Source organism: Ostrea edulis, chromosome 7 (assembly GCF_947568905.1).
Source record: "Ostrea edulis chromosome 7, xbOstEdul1.1, whole genome shotgun sequence".
Classification (NCBI taxonomy): Eukaryota; Metazoa; Mollusca; class Bivalvia; order Ostreida; family Ostreidae; genus Ostrea; species Ostrea edulis.
In genome coordinates, this window is record NC_079170.1 from 82,577,385 (window position 1) to 82,603,109 (window position 25,725).

At 35.6% G+C, this 25,725-nt stretch overlaps 2 protein-coding genes across 2 annotated transcripts; one reads left to right on the top strand and one right to left on the bottom strand.

Annotated features, from left to right (window-relative positions):
- Positions 1-2,102: 2,102 nt before the first annotated feature.
- Positions 2,103-3,562, top strand: LOC125654694 (acetylcholine receptor subunit beta-type lev-1-like). The gene is made up of 2 exons (XM_048884719.1): positions 2,103-2,399; positions 2,597-3,562. The coding sequence occupies exons 1-2, from the start codon at positions 2,103-2,105 to the stop codon at positions 3,560-3,562; spliced, it is 1,263 nt and encodes a 420-aa protein (XP_048740676.1).
- A 10,747-nt stretch (positions 3,563-14,309) lies between these two features.
- On the bottom strand, positions 14,310-20,592 carry LOC125654778 (uncharacterized). The gene is made up of 4 exons (XM_048884833.2): positions 20,505-20,592; positions 17,710-17,888; positions 15,576-16,232; positions 14,310-14,686 (listed from the first exon to the last, which is right to left on the bottom strand). The coding sequence occupies exons 3-4, from the start codon at positions 16,161-16,163 to the stop codon at positions 14,462-14,464; spliced, it is 813 nt and encodes a 270-aa protein (XP_048740790.1). The 5' UTR covers positions 16,164-16,232; positions 17,710-17,888; positions 20,505-20,592; the 3' UTR covers positions 14,310-14,461.
- Between the last annotated feature and the right edge of the window lie 5,133 nt (positions 20,593-25,725).

Consider the following 25,725-nt stretch of genomic DNA (forward strand, 5'->3'; position numbering starts at 1 on the left):
TGTATTGAGTCTGTATTTGTTGTATTGAGTCTGTATTTATTGTATTGAGTCTGTATTTGTTGTATTAAGTCTGTATTTATTGTATTGAGTCTGTATTTGTTGTATTGAGTCTGGGTTTTTTATTGAGTCTGTATTTATTGTATTGAGTCTGTATTTATTGTATTGAGTCTGTATTTATTGTATTGAGTCTGTATTTGTTGTATTGAGTCTGTATTTATTGTATTGAGTCTGTATTTGTTGTATTGAGTCTGTATTTATTGTATTGAGTCTGTGTTTCTGTATTGAGTCTGTATTTGTTGTATTGAGTCTGTATTTCTTGTATTGAGTCTGTATTTATTGTATTGAGTCTATATTTGTTGTATTGAATCTGCATTTGTTGTATTGAGTCTGTTTTTATTGTATTAAATCTGTATTTATTGTATTGAGTCTGTATTTGTTATATTGAGTCTGTATTTATTGTATTGAGTCTATATTTGTTATATTGAGTCTGTTTTTATTGTAATGAGTCTGTATTTATTGTATTGAGTCTGTATTTATTGTATTGAGTCTGTATTTTTTGTATTGAGTCTGTATTTATTGTATTGAGTCTATATTTGTTGTATTGAATCTGTATTTGTTATATTGAGTCTGTTTTTATTGTATTGAGTCTGTATTTGTTGTATTGAGTCTGTATTTCTGTATTGAGTTTGTATCTATTGCATTGAGTCTATATTTATTGTATTGAGTCTGTATTTATTGTTCTGAGTCTGTATTTGTTGTATTAAATATGTATTTATTGTATTGAGTCTGTATTTGTTATATTGAGTCTGTATTTATTGTATTGAGTCTATATATGTTGTATTGATTCTGTATTTATTGTATTGAGTCTGTGTTTCTGTATTGAGTCTGTATTTGTTGTATTGAGTCTGTATTTGTTGTATTGAGTCTGTATATATTGTATTAAGCCTGTATTTATTGTATTGAGTCTGTATTTATTGTATTGAATCTGTATTTATTGTAATGAGTCTGTATTTATTGTATTGAGTCTGTATTTGTTGTATTGAGTCTGTATATATTGTATTAAGCCTGTATTTATTGTATTGAGTCTGTATTTATTGTATTGAGTCTGTATTTATTGTAATGAGTCTGTATTTATTGTATTGAGTCTGTATTTATTGTATTGAGTCTGTATTTCTTGTATTGAGTCTGTATTTATTGTATTGAATCTGTATTTGTTGTATTGAGTCTGTATTTATTGTATTGCGTCTGTATTTATTGTGTTGAGTCTGTTTTTATCGTATTGAGTCTGTATTTTTGTATTGAGTCTGGATTTATTGTATTGAGTCTGTATTTGTTGTATTGAGTCTGTATTTCTTGTATTGAGTCTGTATTTATTGTATTGAGTCTGTATTTGTTGTATTGAATCTGTATTTGTTGTATTGAGTCTGTATTTATTGTATTACGTCTGTATTTATTGTGTTGAGTCTGTATTTATCGTATTGAGTCTATATTTGTGGTATTGAGTCTGTATTTCTGTATTGAGTCTGGATTTATTGTATTGAGTCTGTATTTGTTGTATTGAGTCTGTATTTCTGTATTGAGTCTGTATTTCTCTATTGAGTCTGTATATTTGTTGTATTTAGCTTGATTATATCTATTGGGCGAATTCAGATTCTTTTGATTATAATTGTTCATATATAATTATTGATCACTGTTCGTGATCTTCACCTTTCTTTAATAACAATATCTTCGCTTTACACTAATAATAAAAATTTCCTGTGTCTGAAGGAAGTCCAAACGGAGCAAAATCATTTGCAAATGTGGTATGGAACACATAGGTTATGGAGCGAAAATAACCATGTGTGCAGTAGGGCAAACATTTCAGCAATGACATTTTAATTTTGACTTGGCATTCGACTATTGTAGAAGTGCAACGCTAACGACCGTATAGGCTTAAACTTCAAGCTGAATTACAATAATCCGTCATTTTCAGAATGATTAACAATGAAAAAGAAAATCACATGTGTGTGGGACTCTATAAAAAGACTGAACCTAAAACATAAATCGCCATTGTGCTGTGCGTTAGCTATCGTGATTAAATGTCAGAAAGAATGTTTTACTGGATGGGACTTCTCATGGCCGCCGGACTAGCTGGTGGTACTCACCTTAGCTACACCATAGAAGAATACACGGAACTGCAAAATTCTCTCCTCGGGAACTATTCAAGCAAGATCCGCCCCATCAAAAATCAAGGGCAATCTTTACAGATGGAGGCCAGCTTGTGGATATCGAGTATAAATGATGTGAGCGCCGTGGACCAGAAAATGATCACCACAGCTTATTTGAACATCGAATGGACGGACGAGTTACTGACCTGGGATTCTACTTCAACAGGGATTTATTGGATGCAGATTAATCAGGTTAGTAGGACGTCTTCATGCAGTTGTTATGAGAATTTTAAAACAATGGAAATTATCAAATTTTGGGAACGACATCTGACTGAAACATGATTGATGACGAAGAATTTGAACGCTTCTTTTGTTTTAAATGTGTAGATTATGTCTTACATTAATTTACAAATGAAGATAGTTACAGACAGTTATCATGTCAATTGCAGAAAGATATCTGGATGCCAGACATTGTACTGAAGAACGGGTTCTCGGCTTTCAAAGCATTGGGAGGTGATTTTTACTACAATTTTGTGGACTATGATGGCACGATTCACTGGTATCCGTATACGGTATTTGAATCCATCTGCGATATTGATGTTTCATTTTATCCATTTGACACACAAACGTGCGACATCATATTCACATCATGGAGCTACACGCGATGGGAAATAAATCTAACAGTTCCTACAGCTTCTAACATAGGGTTTTACGAATTTGTCCCAAACAGTGTTTGGGAAGTGGTGTCGACTGACGCGTCACATGACTTAACATCCTCCGATAATGATATCAAATTTACGATAAATCTTAAAAGGAAGCCCCTGTATTACATAATGACCTTAGTCCTTCCAATCGTGTTTCTGGGCATTCTTAATCTTTTAGTGTTTATAATCCCTGCCGATGCGGGAGAGAAAATGGGATTCGCTGTGACTATATTTCTCACTTTCGCAGTCTTTCTTACAATAGTCAGTGGTGAGCTTCCCATAAATTCAGACAGTGTTTCTATATTGAGCATTTACCTTATAATAAAGCTAGCCATGGGCATATTTGTGCTTCTTGTAACATCAATACAACTGCGATTGCATCACAGAGGTGCTGAACACACGATAGGAAAAGTATTTCGCTTTATAGTAAGGGTAGAACGAGGCGTAGAGTGTGATGGACGACCTAAATGCTGGAATGCAGGTTGCCTTTCAGGAAAATGTGGGACTAACACTCGTATAACTCAAGTACAAGTAGAAGAGAAATATGCTCGGGATGACGTCAAAACGGAAGAAGAGAAAAACGACAAAGAGGAAGAGGAAATGACGTGGTCTGATGTGTCGTCTGCCATAGACTTTGTATCTTTCTGGACTTTGCTATTATTTGAGTTTGTAGTTACAACTGTCGTGTTTACTTATGCATCGGTAAATTAGCATCATAAACGGATTGCTATGAAAGGTAAAGATGACGAACAGTGATCAATCTCATAACTCCTATAAGCAATACAAAATAGAGTATTGGGCAAACACAGACCCCTGGACACACCAGAGGTGGGATCGGGTGTCTAGGAGGAGTAAGCACCCCCTTTCAACCGGTCACACCTGCCTTGAGCCCTATATTGATCAGGTAAACGGAGTTATCCGTAGTCAAAATTAGTGTACCAATAACGGCCTAACAATCGGTATGAAACAAATCAGACAGCATTTGACCCAATGATAGGCTGAATTGGCATAATAGATTGTTTTAACGACCATATAATTTGCGAAATGCTGACTTTAAACGAGACTGTTAACATCCTTGCACCATCAACTTGTTTGTTTGAAGCCTGCATCTATTAAAAAAACTGAGCATACGCAGAACAAGCTCTTGCGTTTCGAATCAGATGAGAGATATAAACACCACATGCAGGTGATAATGGAATGTTGCTACAGAAATATGGGAAGTTGACAATGTATATCTCTTCTCATTATATCTGTCTGGCGTTCTATCGTTTTGTATTTCTATGATATAGGGACACTTCAACTTCTACATATTGTTTCTCTTTTTTTTCATAGTGTATATTGTAATTAATTACCACATGATGGGATATACTCTGGTGTCAAAGGGTTACAGATGTTTAGCATACACTTGATTTGTTAGGGGGTGGATACTGTAACAAATAACATTTTCTTGAACTGGGCCTGTATGGGTAAGATTTGGTATACGGTTTGTTTACCTATCATTAGAGACAGAAATTACAAAATAATTACATTCATTTTACACAAGCCGATGACCGTGGTATATATTACGACCATCAAGTGACGTGATCGGTAAATATTTCACATTACGGTTTCAAACAAGTCTATTTATCTGTTTTATTTACGACAATGATTAAATGCACATCTGCAATTTCAATGTCATTTGTTGTTGTCACTGGAATTCATGCAATTCAAGAAATAAAAAAAATCTCAAAGTATTGCAGCATGAAGACAGTAGTAATTTTTTTTAAAAAAAATTACCATATTCTTTGTTTTTTTTAAGATTCTGAATGATCGTAAATTTTCAATAATGAGATAAATCATTTTGGTTTTCTTTGCTTTTATTTTGCATTATTTTAGAGGTGGATGTTGTATATTCCTGAAATATTGTATTTTGAAACCAATGTTGTCGAAACTAATGTTGCAGGGGTGGTGGTTTGTAATGTAGAAATAACCAACTCCTGGCTTAGGGTTCACAATGCACTCATTTATTGCATGGTAAAACGAATAAGGATGATGACGATGATTACATAATGTTGATTACAAAATATCCATTATAAAAAATATGGCCCTAAAAGACAAAATAGTAACAATGAATATCACAGCGATTTACAATCAATAGAGAGTACATTTCAACCTTAAGAGTTATCTCCCTTAATTCAAATATAGTAAAATATACTTTACTCAAATATTTACAGTTGCATTACAAATAATGTAACACTATGAAATTACATCTTTTAAATATAATAAAAGGTAATATCTTTTAATTACCTATCTATGGGACAAGGCCCAATGCATGCAAACATCAAAATGCTGCCTGTATGCTTCTAATCTATTTATAACAAATATATCATTACAGTACTATATACACTATAATAACTATAGATATAATATAAGCATATACTGAGATGAAATAACTTTAAATTGATATTTACTGTTCTTCATAATATTTAAACTTTCACTCTTCTCTCAAACAGTGATATTAGTTATATATACATATTATGAAGATAAATGTTAATAAAATTAGTACTTACTGTCAGGTCTGGATTTGAAGGTCTAATAATGTCTTTGTCAAAACCAAAATGTCAAATCAGCACAAAGATACCAAAACTGCTTAAAATGCAAACCACAACCAACCTGACCAAAAACTCTCTAGATTCTAACTGAATAAAACTCAGTTCTATAGCCAATGAAATAGCAAGACCTGTGAACCTTTTCACTCACCTATTACACTAAGTAAATAAAGGGGTGGATCTGGGAATTTGACTTAAATCATAAAATGTGCTTTTAATTCCATATGCACTATTCATGTTTATCAAAATATGGTATCATATAATATATACAAGTTAAAACACACTGCTACACTAATACTCTACTACTAAATGTAAATCGTGTTCTGTTTACCGTTGATGAAATGGTTTTCCTCTATCTGGTTTAGTTGGGGGAGGTCTTGAGGGTTTGAATTGCTGTTTTGTTTTTAAATCTGCTAGATTTCAATAGATTTACCTTATTAAGCGTTTAAATCGTTGTGAATATTCTCAGAAATGCTTGAAATACCAGAATATTGTGTAAATTGAAGTATATGATACTATCAGTTAAGACACAAAGGTTTTCAATTTTGCACATGCGCCTAAGATGAATTTCGTTATGAAAGTTTTAATTAGAATCCACAACTCTACGTATGTAATATCCAGATAAAAATTTAGAAAGGGGGATCCAGTCATTTTTGCAGTATTGATCCTTTCTTTCAAGGAGGGGTATTACAGAACTATGATAGCATAATTAGACATTGGGGCGGTTTGGGATAGAGTGCCCCCTTCGGATAGAGAAAGTATGAATATTTCCCTCCAAAGAAGCCATATCAATTTTTATCTAATAACTTATCTATTTGCGAGATATGTGATCTAATTCAGAATTATTTCGAAAACATTTTTGACTGATATGTGAGCATTTACAAGAATAGAAATCCTTTATGAATTTAGAAAGCACCGATTTGCGGCTTATAGTGTTGTGTTGAAATAAATTAATACAATTATCTACATTATCAAGAAAAACTTAATATTAATAAATCAATCGAATTGAGAGCGTATTTACTATCTTTTGGTGGCTCCTTTCCCCGGGGATGTACTACCGGTACTGAATAAAACACAAAAGACAAACGAATCACACACACACACACACACACACACGCACGCACGCACGCACGCACGCACGCGCGCTACAACCTTTACTTTTAGCTGATTTTGTAGTTGATAGTATTTGCAACTCATTATGAAAATATCAGATATGGTTTTCACGGTAATTGTGATGCTACGGTTGTTATGGTTACCCCTCTTGTAGACTTTCCGTAATAAATGATGCAGGTGTTTCAGATGGTGTTTAAAAATGATACAAAGAGCGTAAGTGATACAATTGTTTTTATGAAATTGAAGTTAAATCTTTAATTCCTATATAATTTGCGTTCATATGAAGTAGACGCACGATTGCTTATTAGCAGTTTTGCTATTTTTAGAAGGCAATCATTTACCACAGCAGGCATATCTTCACCCCCTGAGAAATAAATGAACAATGAATTCTTTTTATTTTTACACATGTTAGTAGGAATGTTTCCCGAAAGTATCAATATTGGTTTTTAAGTTTACTATGCCGCTATGAGCATATAGTTACACCCCTTCCTCTCCTTATATAAATGCTACAAGTGATAATATAGATAAATATGCATCTTATTTGTGTTTGTTTTAACTCGTATTAAAACTATAATAATGTTTTGATGTTTATTATTGCATTCATTCCACATGGAATGCTCTTACTGTTGCTTTGGAGATGTATTTGTTACTTTCTGTTTGAGATTACTTGTATATTCATGTTCTGTTAATGTCAAACTCCCCGTCGAGGCCTCATTACGTCACCTACGTACAGAGCAAACGAACTCTGGCGGAAGTTTGCTGTTAATGTATGTTAAAAACGCGGGGAATGACGCGTGTCAACATACAGTCGATGTAAACTATGCATTGTGACATCATAGGCGTAGCTTGGGTTCGAATAATACCGAGGCAGGGGGTCTGGCTATCGACATTTTAACAACGTAAAAGGTGTTTTTTTTGTTTGTTTTTTTACCGAGGCAGCTGCCTCGGTTGCCTCAATGGAAGCTACGCCACTGGACATCGTATTACCTGCAATGTTTTGTTTTGTTTTTCCTTTTCAAACCAAGCGATTATCAACAACAAACATTTTCTCTTATTTTGATATTATATGAATTAACTGAATTAATTGAGAGAAAAAAATCTTAACAGCAAGTGCTAAGAATTATTGAACATTTTCGCTCAAAATGTGGCGTTTACGTAACCCGTGTTTCCTCGGCTTGCGGCTCCCCTTAGATATTATGTCTCCAGCATTTTAAATTAATATGTGCACTAACACTGTATGGTATGGAATTTATAACATTATATATCACGATTTTAATCGGCCTAGTGGTTTGAGAATTAGATTTACGTTTTGTAAGACTGAAAATTAACACGAGAGGGGGTAACATGGATACTTCAACTATTTTGAAAAAGATAATAAAAATGTAAGGGATTTTTCATATGTATTTATTTTTACTTGTATATTTCTAAACATATTTTCACTTTATCCTGTGTCTGGTTATATCTGACAAGTCTTTGTTTCCATCGTCTGTCATTACTGATACTCAAGTGCGCGATGTATTCCGGAATCAGAAACGAAAATAGTCTCCCTTTAGATACTACATGAATAAACCATGTGATGCCTTGCAACTCAATAATCATTGTGTTTAATCGCAAACTTTTGCGTTTTTAAAAACGCATTGTTGTTTGCGTTTAAACGCAAACTTTTGTGAATAAACGTAATAATCTTAGACGCAATAAAAGAAAGTTCTTTCTATGCACTTGCCGCAAAAGGCGTCCGTAATATAGTTAGCCTACATGTCATGTTACTCTCTTTAGAGAAGTCGCGAGACATAACCCTCGTTTAGCTGATGTTTGCGCAGGAGTGATTGTGCATTGCATGGCTACCGAGAATTTAGTTTTATGATATCGATATCGAAAGGGCATATAGACCATGGGCTAGTAAAGGTAATGGGGGACCCCCCTTGGGATTTTTGCAAACAAATATTTTTTGAAAGTACATAGTCCCTAGATTATAAATCAGGTTGTTTGACATTTCTACGTGGGGGCGTTTATGAGTTTTGGGGCAAAAAACATGAAATTTTGTAAAAATGATTGCCATAAACTGGAAAAACTCTGCAAATCCGATATAGATGTCATTGACATTTGCAAACAAGTATTTTTTGAACGAATATAACCCTTTGTTTGTATATAAAGTTGTTTGACATAAATATGTGAGGGTATTTACGAGTTTTGGGGCTAAAACATGATTTTTTTTTTCTTTAAAAATTGACAAAAAATAGAAAACTCCTTCAGATCCTATATAGATGACATGGACATTTGCAAACAATTATTTTTCTGAAAGTCTGTAACCCTTTAACTATAAATCAGATTGTTAACATTGAGACCTTTTAGATTTTGGGGGCAAAAACCAAAAATTCGTAAAAATAATAGCCGAAAACTGGAAAAAAATCTTCACAGATGTCATTGACATTTACACACAAGTATTATGTGAATTTATGTAACCCTTTGATTGACAAGATGTTTGACATAAATAATTAGGGGTGTTTACGACTTCTGGGGCTAAAATATGATTTTTTTCTTTAAAAATCACCGAAAAATGGAAAAGTTCTTCAGATCATTTATAAATAATATGGACCTTTGAAAACAATTATTTTTTGAAAGTATGTAACACTTGAATTGTGAAAAAGATTGTTTGACATTAATGCAAGGGGACCTTTTCAAGTTTTGGGGCAAACTCATGAAATTCGTAATTAAAGTATCATGTTGTTTAAGGTAAATCCATACTCGCAGTTTTATCTGATGCAAGTTTTAAACGTATATCTATTTCCATTCATTAGAGTTAAAACTCGCAAATTATCCAATAAAATACATAGGTCATCACACTTTTTAAGATGCGAGACTTACATAAACAGAATCATATATCACCGTCAGAAAATTGCAATTTTATAAATTTCATACAAACTGGTTATGACGATATAGTAGCATTAATAACAATTTCATGAAACCATATCTTCACAAAAATATACAAAATGTCTGTGAAAGTAAAGGAAATCGATCACATAATAGACTTGATATAGAAATCAATAAAACAGAGTTATTGCCCTTGGATTCAATATTTTAAAACGCATCATTGGTTATTCATATATAACTTAGACTTTTGAAATAGTTTATTTTTAACAAGATTTTTTACAATAACTATCGGAAAAGACTCTTAACAAAATATATGTTCCTATCATGCATAAATCTAAATAAATCATTGATTTTGCAAAGTCTGATGACATCACAGGAGGGTGGAATTACTTTAAGAATGGAAAAACTTCGAGAATCTTACAAACACGATATGGACATTTGCAAAAATGTATTTGCATTAAAGAACTTAACCCCTTGTTTATATATCAAGTTGTTTGATATTAAGGCGAGGTATATGAATTACTGAGCAATTAGTAAGAAATATTCTTGCATGCAATATTAATTCAGAATTTGTAATCGCATTGCAAACAGTAGTTTAAAACTCTTGAGTCTGTGAGTAACTTCTACAACCGGCCGCGAAAAACTAAGTTGTTAAAACAGGTAGTGACAGTTCCATCGCCAAACGCTAGGCATCAGGTGTGGATGTCACGAGTCTTCGGAGATGACCTTAAAAACGGATGTTCCGTGTCGCAGTAGGTGTGTCACGCTAAAGAACCCTCATTGCTTAATGGCCGCAAGTGCCGAGTAAAGGCCTAAATTTGAAGCCCTTCACCGGTCTTGGTGACGTCTCCATATCAGTGAAAAATTCTCGAGAGGGACGTTAAGCAAGATACAATCAATCAATCTACAGTGACATATGTTTGATAGTGTAATTAACTTAGTACTTTTCGTCAGATGGTGCATAGTCATTTTAAACGCGAGGTGCTTAGGTAATATTCATTTGCCATCCATAGCTGAGACACATATGTCCTGAGAATACGATTTGGGAAACCTTTTTGCCATTGAAAATAAGATGGATTGTCTGATACGACTTGAGAGAGACATGCAATGAGATATTATATACACATGTATTCAGAGATGATGGAGAGGTGGCCATGGTAAGTTATTGCATGGCAATTTTGTGGCAGTCAGAAATCTGAGTTTTGATTATCATAGCAGATTCTTTGTCTTGAAAGGACTAACGCAAATGCAGACTCAATTCAGTAGCAACACATGCAGATTATATAAGTTTGCCTTAGGCGTTTTCCGAAATTCAATTTTGCTACCAAATTTTCTTTGTGTGTTTTTTTTTTTAGGTTTCAAATTTTGTAATCACTGTTAAATGAATCGGGATAAATGACAAGTATCTCTCTCTGAGCTTTGTCATACTTTCAGCCACATAATTCTACACGATATTTATCTCCATATATTCGGATAAAGTCAAATGCCTTTCCATGTTGCTCAAGAATTATATCAATTTTAGGTGTTGATTTTAGATCATCGGACTTAGTGTACGTTTTTCTACAGGTTGGATAAAACATTCCCCCCTTTAGCAACCAAATCAATATACTGAACTTTACTTATAGTTGTCCCGTGGGTATCTGGTTTAGAAGTGATAGGTCCTCAGTACCTTTTGCTTTTCGTAAGAGGCGAATAATGGGGCAAGAAGACCATTGTCCCGTGGGAATCCAGATTAGAATAGGTCCTCATTACCCCTTTGCTTATTGTAATAGGTGACTAAATGGGGCAGTCTTTTGGATGATATCGCAAAACCGAGGTCTCGTTTCACAGCAGGTGTGGCATGATAAAGATCCCTCCCTGCTCAATGGCCGTACGCGCCAAGCTTAGGTCTAAATTTTGCAGCCCTTCACCGGCAACGGTTAACAGACATTTATGGGCGGGGAGAGTGTTGATAGTGAACACAGGTTGAGTGAACGTCTCTTAGTCTTACAGTTCACTTGACTCAGCGCAACTTCGTCAATGCTCAAGTTTTACTCCTACATGTAGTAACTAATTAATATTTGTAAATTATTATAACACCAGCGATACAAACCATGCAAGGTACCATTTAAAGCTACTAAGCAATCTATGCCTTTATTAATCTTGGGACTCTATCTTATGTGACATCTTTATAAGTAAGCTGAAAATTGAAAAAGTGTTCAATATTACATATGACAATATATTTATCTATTTTACAATTGTAGATTAATACAATTCATTAATCTAAATTATTCATAAACTAGTTTATTGTTTGTAATATGTCATATTCTCAATAGTCGAGCCATTATTTATCAGGGTTTTCCCCATATTTGCATTGTATACTCAAACGTAATCCATGCGCTTTCTTTTTATTGATTATACACATATATGGGTTTCCATACATTAGATATATCGTGTGAGACATGGAAATGTGGACAACGATTTTTATGTTGAAAGTTATATTTACTAACTCAAGATTTTATATATATCATATAAAGATAGGGTCTATAGATTATAGTATCTAGGAATGAACAGTTTTTCATACAGTACTGTTTATTTAGTATTGAATATGTTAATAGGTACACCTTATTTTGAAAATGCAGTATACACTGTATAATTTCGTAAGACATGAAGTTGTAGACATTTAAAAAAATGTACCACTTTCTATAATACACTGTCTTCTATTTTTTATACGTATTTCTCACAAATGCCCTCTCTGGGAAGTCCCTATCCCGTTGTTTGTGTTTACAATGTGTCGTCTTTAAAGCGGTATGGAACACCGTAACAGCCATGTTGAATTTGCCAAAATGTTGATAAATTCAAATGGCCATATCTTGAAAACGCCCCAACATAAATTTATCAAACAATCTTCATTTACCTTTATTTTATATACACTTTCAAAAAATCATAGTGTGAAAAATCCCGTGGGGGGTGGGGGTGGGGGGTGGGTAATGTGTTACTGGTCCATGGTCTAATACCATATTGGAAGGAAAATGTTTACTGTCACACATATATATGCTAGCTAGATTTAAAATGTCCGGAACGGATAATTTTGGGAAGTGGAAAGTTGGAAACAAGATTTTGTGATGTAGCATTCTTGGGATTCCGTGTTAGTATGTACTTATATTTACATTTTCAATGGTTTTGCCTTTCATATCTTTACCTACTGCAATAGCCAATACCTAATTAATGATTAATTATACACTGTGGTTGTGAAAAAAGGCGCACATGAATCTTTATATATATAGCACGTCTATTTTAACGGCTGGGAATACCCGACAGAATTGAAAACAGAAAGGAATTATAATAAATGAATTTCATGTTTAAAAATACACGAGAGTATGAACAGCAACGCTTCACATCGGCCTACATAACTGCACATTACGATGTATGCAGGCATTAAGCCTCTCAGTTCATACATATGTATTTCCAGAAGCAAAATGTACTTTAAAGCGTTATTAATAGCTGTGTCCGCCGGGAAACGCCGAGTGTGAGTTGTATAAGCTTCTTATAATATATATCTGCTTTAAACAATCTTGAAAGATTGAGTTATTTATCTATTACATTATATTTGTAAGTATATGTCGTTAATTTCTCAGCAGAATTCGTTTATAATTCCTTTAGCGCTTTTGAAATCATTGTGATTCATGTCAATGTTTTAATATACACTGTAGTCTTAAAACCAAAAAACATACATGTGTAGCAATGGTGCATGGTCAAAGTATGGTCTTGGGCTGGTGTACTATTTCGGGTTTACGCCCAGTATCACGCTCCTTTGTGAAAAGCGATTGAGAACGGTCTAAATTTTGGTGTAAATTAGTTAGTCGACCTGACTTACGTCCTAAATTTACACATTTTTGTGAAATGGGCCGCTGGGGCAGATGATGAATTACAAGTGATAGAATTATCAATTCGCGAAAATAGTGATACATGTATTCTGTTTGCAAACTTTCTCGTGAAAACACTTCGGAGAAAAAAAAAGGGAATTTGGAACGAAATAATCAAATAGTTAGTAGTCTTTCATGAGTTGAAATATACCGAACGTTCAGATAAATATACATGCAGTAAAAGGAGAAAATGTTAAAACATTTGATGTTGGGATTTGCCATGCTTCCCCAAAAATTGAAAATCAGGACTCAGTATGCAGTCGTTACCCTCTCTGATAGAGTATCATAACTTTGATGATATAAAAATTGTAAACTATCGGTCACTGGACACAGTCATTTTTTTTAAAAAACTTTGTTGATAGGAAGGAGTAAATTTCTAGAGGGTTGACATTAATCTCCCTTGGTAGTAAAAGAGACTTATTCTAAAATATGCATGTAACGTTTTACGTTCCGTGATTTTCCCTATAAATGAAAGTAAAATTTAGTAATTTTTTTTTTCAAAATTGAAACCTTCCAATATTGGCATCTGATATACATGTACAGTAGTAGCCCATAAGCCTGTACCTAGAAAGATTCTCACTATATATTTCATATAAAACAACAGTTTCTTTTTTACTAAACCTTAATGTAATATATTCGAAGTTTATAGCGATAGGAATTGGATATATTTTTTTTATATAGATGGTCCTTTTTAGAAATCATAATTCGATTCAGAGTGAATTTGACCAGTGTCTGAAAACCCTTTCTCTTCTTATCTGCCGATGTCTGCGTTGCCTCAAAATCAACACCGCCGCCATTATTCGTTTAGTTGTTTACAGACTACTAGTAAGAGTTACACCTAGGCACGAGTTCTAAATCTAAGCCATACATAGTCGGCTACAAACGTAGTCTGTTTTATGAAATGCAGCTTAGTTCGGTTTTATGACCTAGTCCTGTTTTTACTCCAGTCCTCCAACAGCTTCCATATACTGGAGAGAGAGAGAGAGAGAGAGAGAGAGAGAGAGAGAGAGAGAGAGAGACGTTTGCCGATATCCCTCCACAGAAGTGGTTAAATTCTAATCTCTAGTTTTGAGACAAGGGATTGAGGTCGACGTATCTTGATATGCACTCTTTAATGTTGATATGTTAACGGGTTAATGTGTCTTACGAGCACTTAATTCACATAAACTCCACTCTAAAATGTCGTCTTGCTTTGCCATAAATAAAATCATTTCTTGACATTCGGAGCTATTTTTACATTGGCATTTGTAAACACACTTCGTTAAATTGCCATGTGGTATGACATCTTCAACAATGAATATGCAGAAAGTTACGCCTCCGTGAAATCCTTCTTTTGAATTTGTCGTTGGGAAGGATACCTGAAAAGAAAAACCACAATGCTCGTATATATTTCTCAACTTTTACCATAGATAGACATTACTTAGATATTTTATTGAAAATAAATATTAACGGCAAAATAGCAACTCAGCTTTATGACAAACGGGATGATTTCAGCTTCTCCATCGTCAACTTCCCATATTTATGTAACAATATTCCATTATCACCTTTACATGGTGTTTATATCTCTCAACTCATTCGATACGTATGAGCTTGTTTTGCGTGTGATCAGTTTTTAAATAGAGGCAAAACAACTTGCTGTTACAGGTGTATCAACAGTTTCGTTTAAAGTCGGTATTTCCCAAATCCGTTATAACGATCTAGTTTGCCAATACAACCTATCATTGGGTCAAATGCTGTCTGACGTCTTACCACTTGTTAAACCGTACTTGGTACGCTGATTTTGATTACGAGTTACTCCGTTTACTTGATCAAAATATAGGGCTCGTGCAGGGTGTGACCAGTCGACGGGGGATGCTTACTCCTTCTAGGCACCTGATCACCTCTGATGCGTTTCCTAACTCGTTATGCTGTATTCCTGATAGGAATTATGAGACTGATCTCTGTTCGTTATCTTCACCTTTTTAAATGACTGATATTCATTAGAAGCTTCTTTGATTGTGCATCTCTGATTCACTTTTGAAGATTACGATGCCAGACTCAACATTTGTTGTGAGGGTTTGGAATTACGATGACATCAAATTTACAACTCCAAAAGAAACGTTATCGAAACATCATAACTGTCCAGAAACTTTGGTAGTGACATACTTTCACGAATTCCCTTTACTATTAGAAAAGTAATAATTGTTAGAAATTCGTGCAAACGAATAAAAAACATATTTGATCTAAAACTGAATTTACTCCTCCTACCTGTAGAATCCTTTGCCCATGCTGTGCACATGATATTCGCATGCCTACAACCGTTACAGTATACTCTGTAGACGAAATATTAAGCCATGATGTATAAATCCTCATCCACAGAAACGGAGGAACGGCTCCCTGCACGGGTAAGTGTAGACATGTAGTATGATTACCGTCGAAGATTTCATTAAGCTGTGACATAATGGTCCCGTTATCATCTCCCCAAACTTCCGGACTGTTAAATGAGATGTTGTACTCCGACACAGATTCACCAAGGACTGCGGATACAACATGGGTGTCTCCTAATTTCGCTTTACTGGTATCGATTTTGATGTCAATCTCAAACATTATATTGTTTGAAGTCTCGTCTTTGCCAATATTTATGTAATGTAAAGTTACAATAGCTAAATTCTGAATTGAAGAAACTGGAGTATGATTGTATGTCACTGTAAAGTTGGTGCAAAGAAAATTCGCACCTATTTCGTGGACTCTGATTGTGTCAATCATCAGGGCTGGTTCGTTTGTTGTGGTTATTTCGTGGGTGGAAACATTGATGGTTATTATATCTGCGCTATCTTTTAGTGTAGAAATCGTCATTACCAGTGATGTTGCACTATTTGGAAATAACTCACGTGATGATGTACCGTTAAGGTGAACTTTGGAGATCTGACAAGAGGAAATATATAATCCTTAATTGATCCATTGAAAGAAACCTAATGCGTAAAAGTTTAGATATTTTTTTCTGTATGCATATACTTACATACATTTCATTACATATTATTGAATACATAGTCCACCTTGAACGTATTGTTGATTTAACAATCCGAAGTTCGTGTAAGTCAAGGCAATGTTTAATGTTTTATTCATATTCTTACATTATCAAAACCACATCGTGATAATTGTGATGTTAGATGAAATAATGGTTGTATCACATTGTGTTAATTCTGAGATATGATGAAGACATGATTTTATCCCCCGTGGTGATTCTGAGATAAGATAAAGACATGATTTTATCCCACGTGATAATTCTGATATTAGATGAGGTGGTTTTATGACATTGTGGTGATTCTGATATTGGATGAGGAGATAGTTTTATGACATTGTGGTGATTCTGATATTAGATGAGGTGGTTTTATGACATTGTGGTGATTCTGCTATTGGATGAGGAGGTGGTTTTATGACATTGTGGTGGTTCTGATATTGGATGAGGAGGTGGTTTTATGACATTGTGGTGATTCTGATATTGGATGAGGAAGTGGTTTTATGACATTGTGGTGATTCTGATAATAGATGAAGACAAGATTTTTGTGATTGCTGTAACATGGAATGCATTAATACGAGAACTCATTTCTTTTATTACCATATGCCCTGAGTGAGCATCCATACTTATGAATATATTTTGTCGCTCTTTCCTTATTGATGTGAAATTACAGATATACATGTACTTAAATGATACGGAATGTTTTCAGCTTCTCCATCGTCAACTTCCCATATTTATGTAGCGATATTCCATTAACACCTGCATATGGTGTTTATATATCTCAATTGATTCGATATGCAAGAGCTTGATCTGCGTATAGCAGTTTTGAAATCGAGGTAAGCTACTGACAAACAAGTTGATGGTAAAGGGGTTTCAACAGTCTCGATTGAAGTCAGCATTTCGCAAATTCTATGGTCGTCATAACGATCTAGTTCGTCAATACAACCTCGCATTGGGTCAAATGCTGTCTGACGTGTTTCATGCCGATTGTTAAGCCGTTCTTGGCACACTGCTTTTGACTGCGGATAATCCGTTTACCTGATCAAGATATATGGCTCAAGGCGGGTGTGACCGGTCAACAGGGGATGCTTACTCCTCCTAGGCATCTGATCCCACCTCTGGTGTGTCCAGGGGTCCGTGTTTGCCCAACTATCTATTTTGTATTGCTTATAGGAGTTATGAGATTGATCACTGTTCGTGATCTTCACCTTGGATCAATTAGGAAAAGAACAAATATATTGTATCGTGTATTTAACATTTATATTACCAATTTCATGAAATTCTTATTTATGTTCTCAAAATTAATAAAAAGCTGGTCAAGTTTCAATATGATTGAATGATTCTCGGAAGGTGGGCAATCAGTTTTGTTGCTACGGTACTCACATTCGAAATCGATTTATTTGCAGCCAAGGAAATGGTTGACGCCCAGTCTTGAGTACCATTGAGCAGGATAGCGATGTCCACTTCGTCATTAATCCAAGTACTGACCGGGTCTAGTATGATCACTCCGGCCTCGAACTCGATTAGGTCCTCGTCTGTGGTATTTTGTGAAGCATAGTAGCCTGAAATTTCCGTATGAAAATATATCGAAGGCTTGATGAAAAAAATCTTCATTTTACATGTCTGTGCATTGAATATTGATGAAAAGAAATGTTTTCCATAATTATGATTGTGATAAACTTGATAACAAAATTGTAATGAATGATAGTTTTTTGTGCAGTTCATATCTATACAAAGGGATCGATAACACCATATAACCGACATTGTTCAATAGATGATGTAAACCAGCCAAGGACATTTTTAGAGGTGTGTGGGACAGTCGTGAGCGTGAAATTCGAGATATGTGTGGGACAGTCGTGAGCGTGAAATTCGAGATATGTGTGGGACAGTCGTGAGCATGAAATTTGAGATATGTGTGGGACAGTCGTGAGCGTGAAATTCGAGATATTTGTGGGAGAGTCGTGAGCATGAAATTTGAGATATTTGTGGGACAGTCGAGAGTGTGAAATTCGAGATATTTGTGGGACAGTCGTGAGCATGAAATTCGAGATATTTGTGGGACAGTCGTGAGCGTGAAATTCGAGATATTTGTGGGACAGTCGTGAACGTGAAATTCAAGATATTTGTGGGAAGTCGTGAAGGTGAAATTCGAGATATGTGTGGGACAGTCGTGAGCGTGAAATTCGAGATATTTGTGGGACAGTCGTGAGTGTGAAATTCGAGATATTTGTGGGACAGTCGTGAGGATGAAATTCGAGATATGTGTGGGACAGTCGTGAGCGTGAAATTCGAGATATGTGTGGGAGAGTCGTGAGCATGAAATTTGAGATATTTGTGGGACAGTCGTGAGCATGAAATTCGAGATATTTGTGGGACAGTCGTGAGCATGAAATTCGAGATACTGGTGGGAGAGTCGTGAGCATGAAATTCGAGATATTTGTGGGACAGTCGTGAGCGTGAAATTCGAGATATGTGTGGGACAGTCGTGAAGGTGAAATTCGAGATATTTGTGGGACAGTCGTGAGCGTGAAATTCGAGATATGTGTGGGAGAGTTGTGAGCATGAAATTCGAGATATTTGTGGGACAGTCATGAAGGTGAAATTCGAGATATTTGTGGGACAGTCGTGAGCGTGAAATTCGAGATATTTGTGGGACAGTCGTGAGCGTGAAATTCGAGATATTTGTGGGACAGTCGTGAGCATGAAATTCGAGATATTTGTGGGACAGTCGTGAGCGTGAAATTCGAGATATGTGTGGGACAGTCGTGAAGGTGAAATTCGAGATATTTGTGGGACAGTCGTGAGCGTGAAATTCGAGATATGTGTGGGAGAGTTGTGAGCATGAAATTCGAGATATTTGTGGGACAGTCATGAAGGTGAAATTCGAGATATGTGTGGGACAGTCGTGAAGGTGAAATTCGAGATATTTGTGGGAGAGTCGTGAGCGTGAAATTCGAGATATTTGTGGGAGAGTCGTGAGCGTGAAATTCGAGACATTTGTGGGACAGTCGTGAAGGTGAAATTTGAGATATTTGTGGGACAGTCGAGAGTGTGAAATTCGAGATATTTGTGGGACAGTCGAGAGTGTGAAATTCGAGATATTTGTGGGACAGTCATGAGGTAGATGCTGTCATGATCGGTAATGTAGATTTCTAAAACATGTTCAGCATCTTTTTACTATTCGAAGTAGTTCAGAGTTAGCGCGTTTGATTCTGACAGGGAGGTCATGATAGTCATTCCTCCTGCGCCAAACGCTCGACATTTAGAAGTGGGATTCGCGGATCGTTAGGATATGACCTTAGCAAAACAGAGGCCCCATGCTGCGGTAGGCATTTGCCCGTTAACGACGACCAAAGCGCTAAGCATTGTTGTAAATTTCTAGTTGTTCACCTACAACTACTGACGTCTCAAGATACGATGTACCATATGACGTACTCTGTCTTACGATACACCTAATTTTGTAAGATGGTTAAGGTGATCTGAGGTAGACCTCAATTACAAAACACGAAAGCAAAGGAAACATAGGGTAATATACTCCTAGTGTTCCACACAAATATCTGGAATGTCCAAGTATCCGTTTATACCCTAACCTTAATTATATATTCTGTATAGAATATATACGAGATCGATGACTGTTATCTTTACGTTTCCATTCATATGATTATAGTTTTGCGTTTCCAAACTTAAGTGACAGTAACATTTTCCATGTTTTAAATTTGCAGTACTTCACCTACAACCGGTGGCGTCTCAATATGAGTGAACAATTTTCGACGGGAGGTAAACAAACAAACAATACATATTTGCCATGTCAGTGGTAGTATTACATGTACATAGTAAACATTCACCCTCAAATTGGGTACCACATAAGCAATGTAGGTGTAAGACATTCTCCGTTTATCTGATCAGGAAATAGGGCCCATGATGGGTATGAGCGGTCGACAGGGGATGCTTACTTCTCCTAGGCACCTGATCCCACCTCTGATGTGTCCTGAGGTCCATATTTGCCCTACTCTCTATTTTGTATTTCTTATAGGAATTATGAGATTGATCACTGTTCGCTATCTTCACTTTTCATACATATATGATTTATATTTTGTAGTCATTAACATCATTCTGAAACATGGAAAAAGATAGCTTTATTGATTGAACTGATATACAAGTAAGATTGTTTGTTTTACCTCTGTTGACCCATTGTGCAGGAAATCCTAATCTAATATGGTCAGCAGAAAGATCGGAGAAATGACAGGCTGTTAAATAGTCTATCTTCGCACCCTACAAATACATTATTTCAAAGCAGCTGTTATAAAATAAATCGGCAAAAGTAATTTTAAAATATTATTTAAAACAAAGATGATAGCAACGAAATCGTTATACAATTTTGTAAAGCTATTTAGAAATGTTTTTGATATTATTAAACTTCATATTTGCCTCAAGATTTTTCTATTAGTCCATATTTTTACTTTTGCATTATTCATAGTTCTTGACTTGAAAATTCTATTACATTGTTTTTGTAATAAAATAAGAGAAAATTCATAGAAACACCGAATTGTAAAGATTTTTCCTTAATGAAAATATGTCCTATTCAAAGCAAAGCTATTTATATATTCAATAGAATCTAAATATTTATTTTCAAAAAACTTAAGCTAATTTTATTAGTAGTAATGGTTTAAGTGGCATACAAATCTATCATAATAGCATATTTTACAACAAAATAAAATTTTCAGACTTAGAGATGATTTTGCTTTCAAATGAAATACACGCAGTATACATGAAATACACCTGATCCCATCTCTGCCAATACAACCTATCACTGAGTCAAATACTGTCTGACAAGTTTCATACCGATTGTTAGACCATTCTTGGCACACTGATATTGACTACGGATTACTCCATTTACCTGATTAAGATAGAGGGCTAATGGTGGGTATGACCGGTCGACAGGGGATGTTTACTTCCCCTTGGCACCCGATCCCACCTCTGGTATAATCAGGTGTCCTTGTTTGCCTAACTCTCTATCTTGTATTCCTTAAGGGAATTATGAGATTGATCACTGTTCGTTATCTTCACCTTCATACAGTACAGTATGTACCATTATACACAAGGTATGTATATCACGTTGCATTAGTAACTTACGGGTTTAAAATGATTAGCGACTGTCAAAACTCTTAGATAGGCAGCCCAGGTTGTGTTTGATAACGTTCCATTTCCATAATTTACTGTAACTTCAATTCTAGGATTATAGTACGGCATCCATGATCTAAAAACCATCTTTGTAACCGCCTTAAATTCAGAGAAGATTTCTGAAGGAACTCCCGTGTCCAGTTCATAATACGCCGTTTTATTGATTTCCTGTAAAAACACGAACATATCTGTATTGTGTGCAATATTTCCAGTCATATAGAATTTAGTGAAATGCAATTTTTCGATCAAGCATAACAAAATTGAAAACAAATTACAACGACGGTCATTTTCTGTGTAGAATTTGCACTACACAGTTGTATCCAATTTAATTAAACAATCATCTGTTCGGGTTTCGTTCACTAGTGGCAAAGTACAAAGTAATAAAGGGAATCCGAACAGATGATTTTGATCCGATATAAGAATAAGGTCTGAAAATTGATGTGTTTCATATAATGGTATCGTGACTATTTATATATTTTTCGCTTTGAACAGTTTTATAATTTATTCAATTTCTATATACGAGTACTGAGGTTCTGGCAGTAAATACAATTTCTATATACCAGTACTGAGGTTCTGGCAGTAAATACAATTTCTATATACCAGTACTGAGGTTCTGGCAGTAAATACAATTTCTATATACCAGTACTGAGGTTCTGGCAGTAAATACAATTTCTATATACCAGTACTGAGGTTCTGGCAGTAAATACAATTTCTATATACCAGTACTGAGGTTCTGGCAGTAAATACAATTTCTATATACGAGTACTGAGGTTCTGGCAGTAAATACAATTTCTATATACCAGTACTGAGGTTCTGGCAGTAAATACAATTTCTATATACCAGTACTGAGGTTCTGGCAGTAAATACCACGATGTTTTCATATACAGCATCACCCGATTTTGTCTGGACCGTAGCTCGACCAATAACACTGATGTTTTGTCCATCCATCAGACCGTCTGCATTATGGAAGTAGATATCAGAATCACAGTTGCATTGTCGTTTTCCCACAGCATCCGAGATTGTCACGCTAGTCAGGTGTAGAGAGGTTTGGTACGCAAACTTTCTGGCAAAACCTGTCTAGAAAGCAGAAATAGAGTCAGTTAGATATCCGCCTTATGAACAAATGCATTCCGTCAAATCAAAACAGTACAATTAGTTCTTACACGCGAGAACCAAATTTGGCAAATGATCGATAAAATGTCATGTCTTATACCCCTGATGATTCTAATCACGCTTGGACCGTATTATACATTGTCTCGGTGATTTTTTTTACTGTGCCTTGATATCATAGGCTGGGTGATTTTTACTGTGCTCTGATATCACAGGCTGGATGATATTTACTGTGCCTACAGATCATATATAGCCTGTATGAAATTAACTTTGCCTTCCTATTATGCTTACCGTAGATGATTTTATTCTGCCTTCATACTATACATAGCCTGCATGGTGATGTTAACTGTGGATTAATATCATGCAGAGACTGGATGATTTTTGACTGCGCATTTATATGTGGTAGCACTTAAATATATTCTCTAGTCGGTTTTAACTCCATTAAAAAGAAAATGACTTACTATAGACCATGTTGTCTGTTATATCTAACATACGCCACTCTCAGTAGCAGAACAAGACTCATCATTAGGATTACTTACTCATTTACCACAGCTTCCAAAGTGAACTGTGAACGTGAAATATGTAAGATGTAAGTACATGTACTTACAAATGGGATGGTTTCAGCTTCTCCATCTTTAACTTCCCATATTTATGTAGCAATATTCCATTATCACCTGCGCGGCGATGGCCTACAGGCTAGAGCATTCGCCCCGCATGCAGAAGGCCGGGGTTCGAATCCCGGCCGCGACAAACTTAAATCGTTAAAACAGGTATTGACAGTTCCATTGCCAAACGCTCGGCACCAGGTGTAAATATCACGGGTCCTGGGAGATGACATTAAAACGGATGCCCCATGTCGCAATAGGTGTGGCACGCTAAAGAACCCCCACTGCTCAAAGGCTGTAAGCGTCGAGCAAAGGCCTAAATTTGGAGCCCTTCACCGATCTTGGTGACGTCTCCATGTGAAAGAAAATTCTCGAGAGAGACATTAAGCAAAATACAATCAATCAATCACCTGCGTGTGATGTTGATATATCTCAACTGATTCGAAACAGAAGAGCTCGTTCTGCATATGATCAGTTCTTAAATCGAGGCTGTCTACCGACAAACAACTTGATGTTACAGGGTTAAAGTAAGCATTTCGCTAATTATATTATCATTATAATGATCTAGTTTGCCACTACAAATTAGTATTGGATCTGACGGGTTTCATACCGATTGTTAGGCCATTCTTGGCACACTGATTTTGATTACGGATTACTCCGTTTACCTGATAAAGATATAGGGTTCTCGACGGGTGTGACTGGTCGACTGGGGATGCTTACTCCTCCTAGGCACCCAGTCCCACCTGATATGTCCAGGGATTTAATCCAGAGGGGATCAGGGTTAGAATAGGTCCTCAGTACCCCATCCCCGGGGATCAGGGTTAGAATAGGTCCTCAGTACCCCATCCCTGGGGATCAGGGTTAGAATAGGTCCTCAGTACCCCACCCCCGGGGATCAGAGTTAGAATAGGTCCTCAGTACCCCACCCCCGGGGATCAGGGTTAAAATAGGTCCTCAGTACCCATTGCTTGTCATGAGAGACGACTAAATGGGGCGGAACTTCGGATGAGACCGCAAAAACTGTGGTCCCGTGTCAGAGCAAGCGTGGAACGATAAAGATCCCTCCCTGCTCAGAGGCCATAAACGCCGAGCGCAGGCCTAAATTTTGCAGCCCTTCACCGGCAATGGTGATGTCTTCATATGAGTGAAAATTCTCAAGAGGGACATTAAACAATATACAATCAATCAATCATGCAGGGATCCGTGTTTGCCTAAATCTATTTTGTATTCCTTAACCCTTTCTCTACCGGCACATTTTAGAGGTAGCTAAGAGATTAATCTTCATCTTTCATTAATGTACAAAATGAAATTTCAACATCGATTTTTGGAAAACGTGTATAAAGTTAAAACAGATTCCTTTGATTTGTTGGATTCAATTGACTTCGGGGCAAAACTAAAACTAATTTACAATACATATTTCTCTTCTATACAGGCCCAACAAATCATTCTCAATGAACATTAGGAAAAATAAACTTACTTTTCCAAAATTGGCCACATATACTGTAGATTTAGACGCGTATCTAACAGAACTACCCCACTGACAGTTGAAGTATCCGATATCAATGTACTTTACTCCTCGTGCGATTCTGAGTTTAACCAGGTTGTAACTTCCGGGTGGTAATGTTAGAGATAGTCTTAAAGTGGCTTTCATACCGACATTCAGTTCCGTTGTGGTTTCGTTATACGGATAAGTGGAAAATTTCAAATTCGGGCAATCTGAATAAGAAAAAATCTTTATGAAAACAAAATAAACCCACTTTACTGTATGTAAGTCAGTCAATTGATTCTTCTTTCATAATGACAACAGTTCCTTTTAGGTGTTCTACAAACAAGTGTAGCTGGTGGATGCCTTACTTTACCTTCTCATGTGTTGTGCGCAAAGCAGCCGTTGCAGATGTTAAATGTTGTCTTTGTTATGAATTTACATCTACAGGTACTGTGCAAAATGTTGTCCATGTTATGAATTTACATCTACAGGTACTGTTTTAAATGTTGTCTTTGTTATGAATTTACATCTACAGGTATTGTGTTAAATGTTGTCTTTGTTATGAATTTACAACTACAGGTACTGTGGTAAATGTTGTCTTTGTTATGAATTTACAACTACAGGTACTGTGCTAAATGTTGTCTTTGTTATGAATTTACATCTACAGATATTGTGTTAAATGTTGTCTTTGTTATGAATTTACATCTACAGGTACTGTGCTAAATGTTGTCTTCGTTATGAATTTACATCTACAGATATTGTGTTAAATGTTGTCTTTGTTATGAATTTACATCTACAGGTACTGTGCTAAATGTTGTCTTCGTTATGAATTTACATCTACAGATATTGTGTTAAATGTTGTCTTTGTTATGAATTTACATCTACAGGTACTGTGTGTGTTAAATGTTGTCAATTTCCGTTTTCAATCCTTACGTTTGTTCATTATCTTTGAAATATCTCGTCTAATTATCGCACGATCTTTCAAATATTTTAATAATCCCGTGCGGATCCAGGTTA

Coding starts and splice junctions, on each gene's coding strand:
- LOC125654694 (XM_048884719.1), top strand. CDS start 2,103: ATGGGACTTCTCATGGCCGCCGGACTAGCTGGTGGTACTCACCTTAGC. Junction 2,400..2,596: donor ATTGGATGCAGATTAATCAG/GTTAGTAGGACG, acceptor TGTCAATTGCAG/AAAGATATCTGGATGCCAGA.
- LOC125654778 (XM_048884833.2), bottom strand. CDS start 16,163: ATGACGATTTCTACACTAAAAGATAGCGCAGATATAATAACCATCAAT. Junction 14,687..15,575: donor ATGGGCAAAGGATTCTACAG/GTAGGAGGAGTA, acceptor TTTTCTTTTCAG/GTATCCTTCCCAACGACAAA.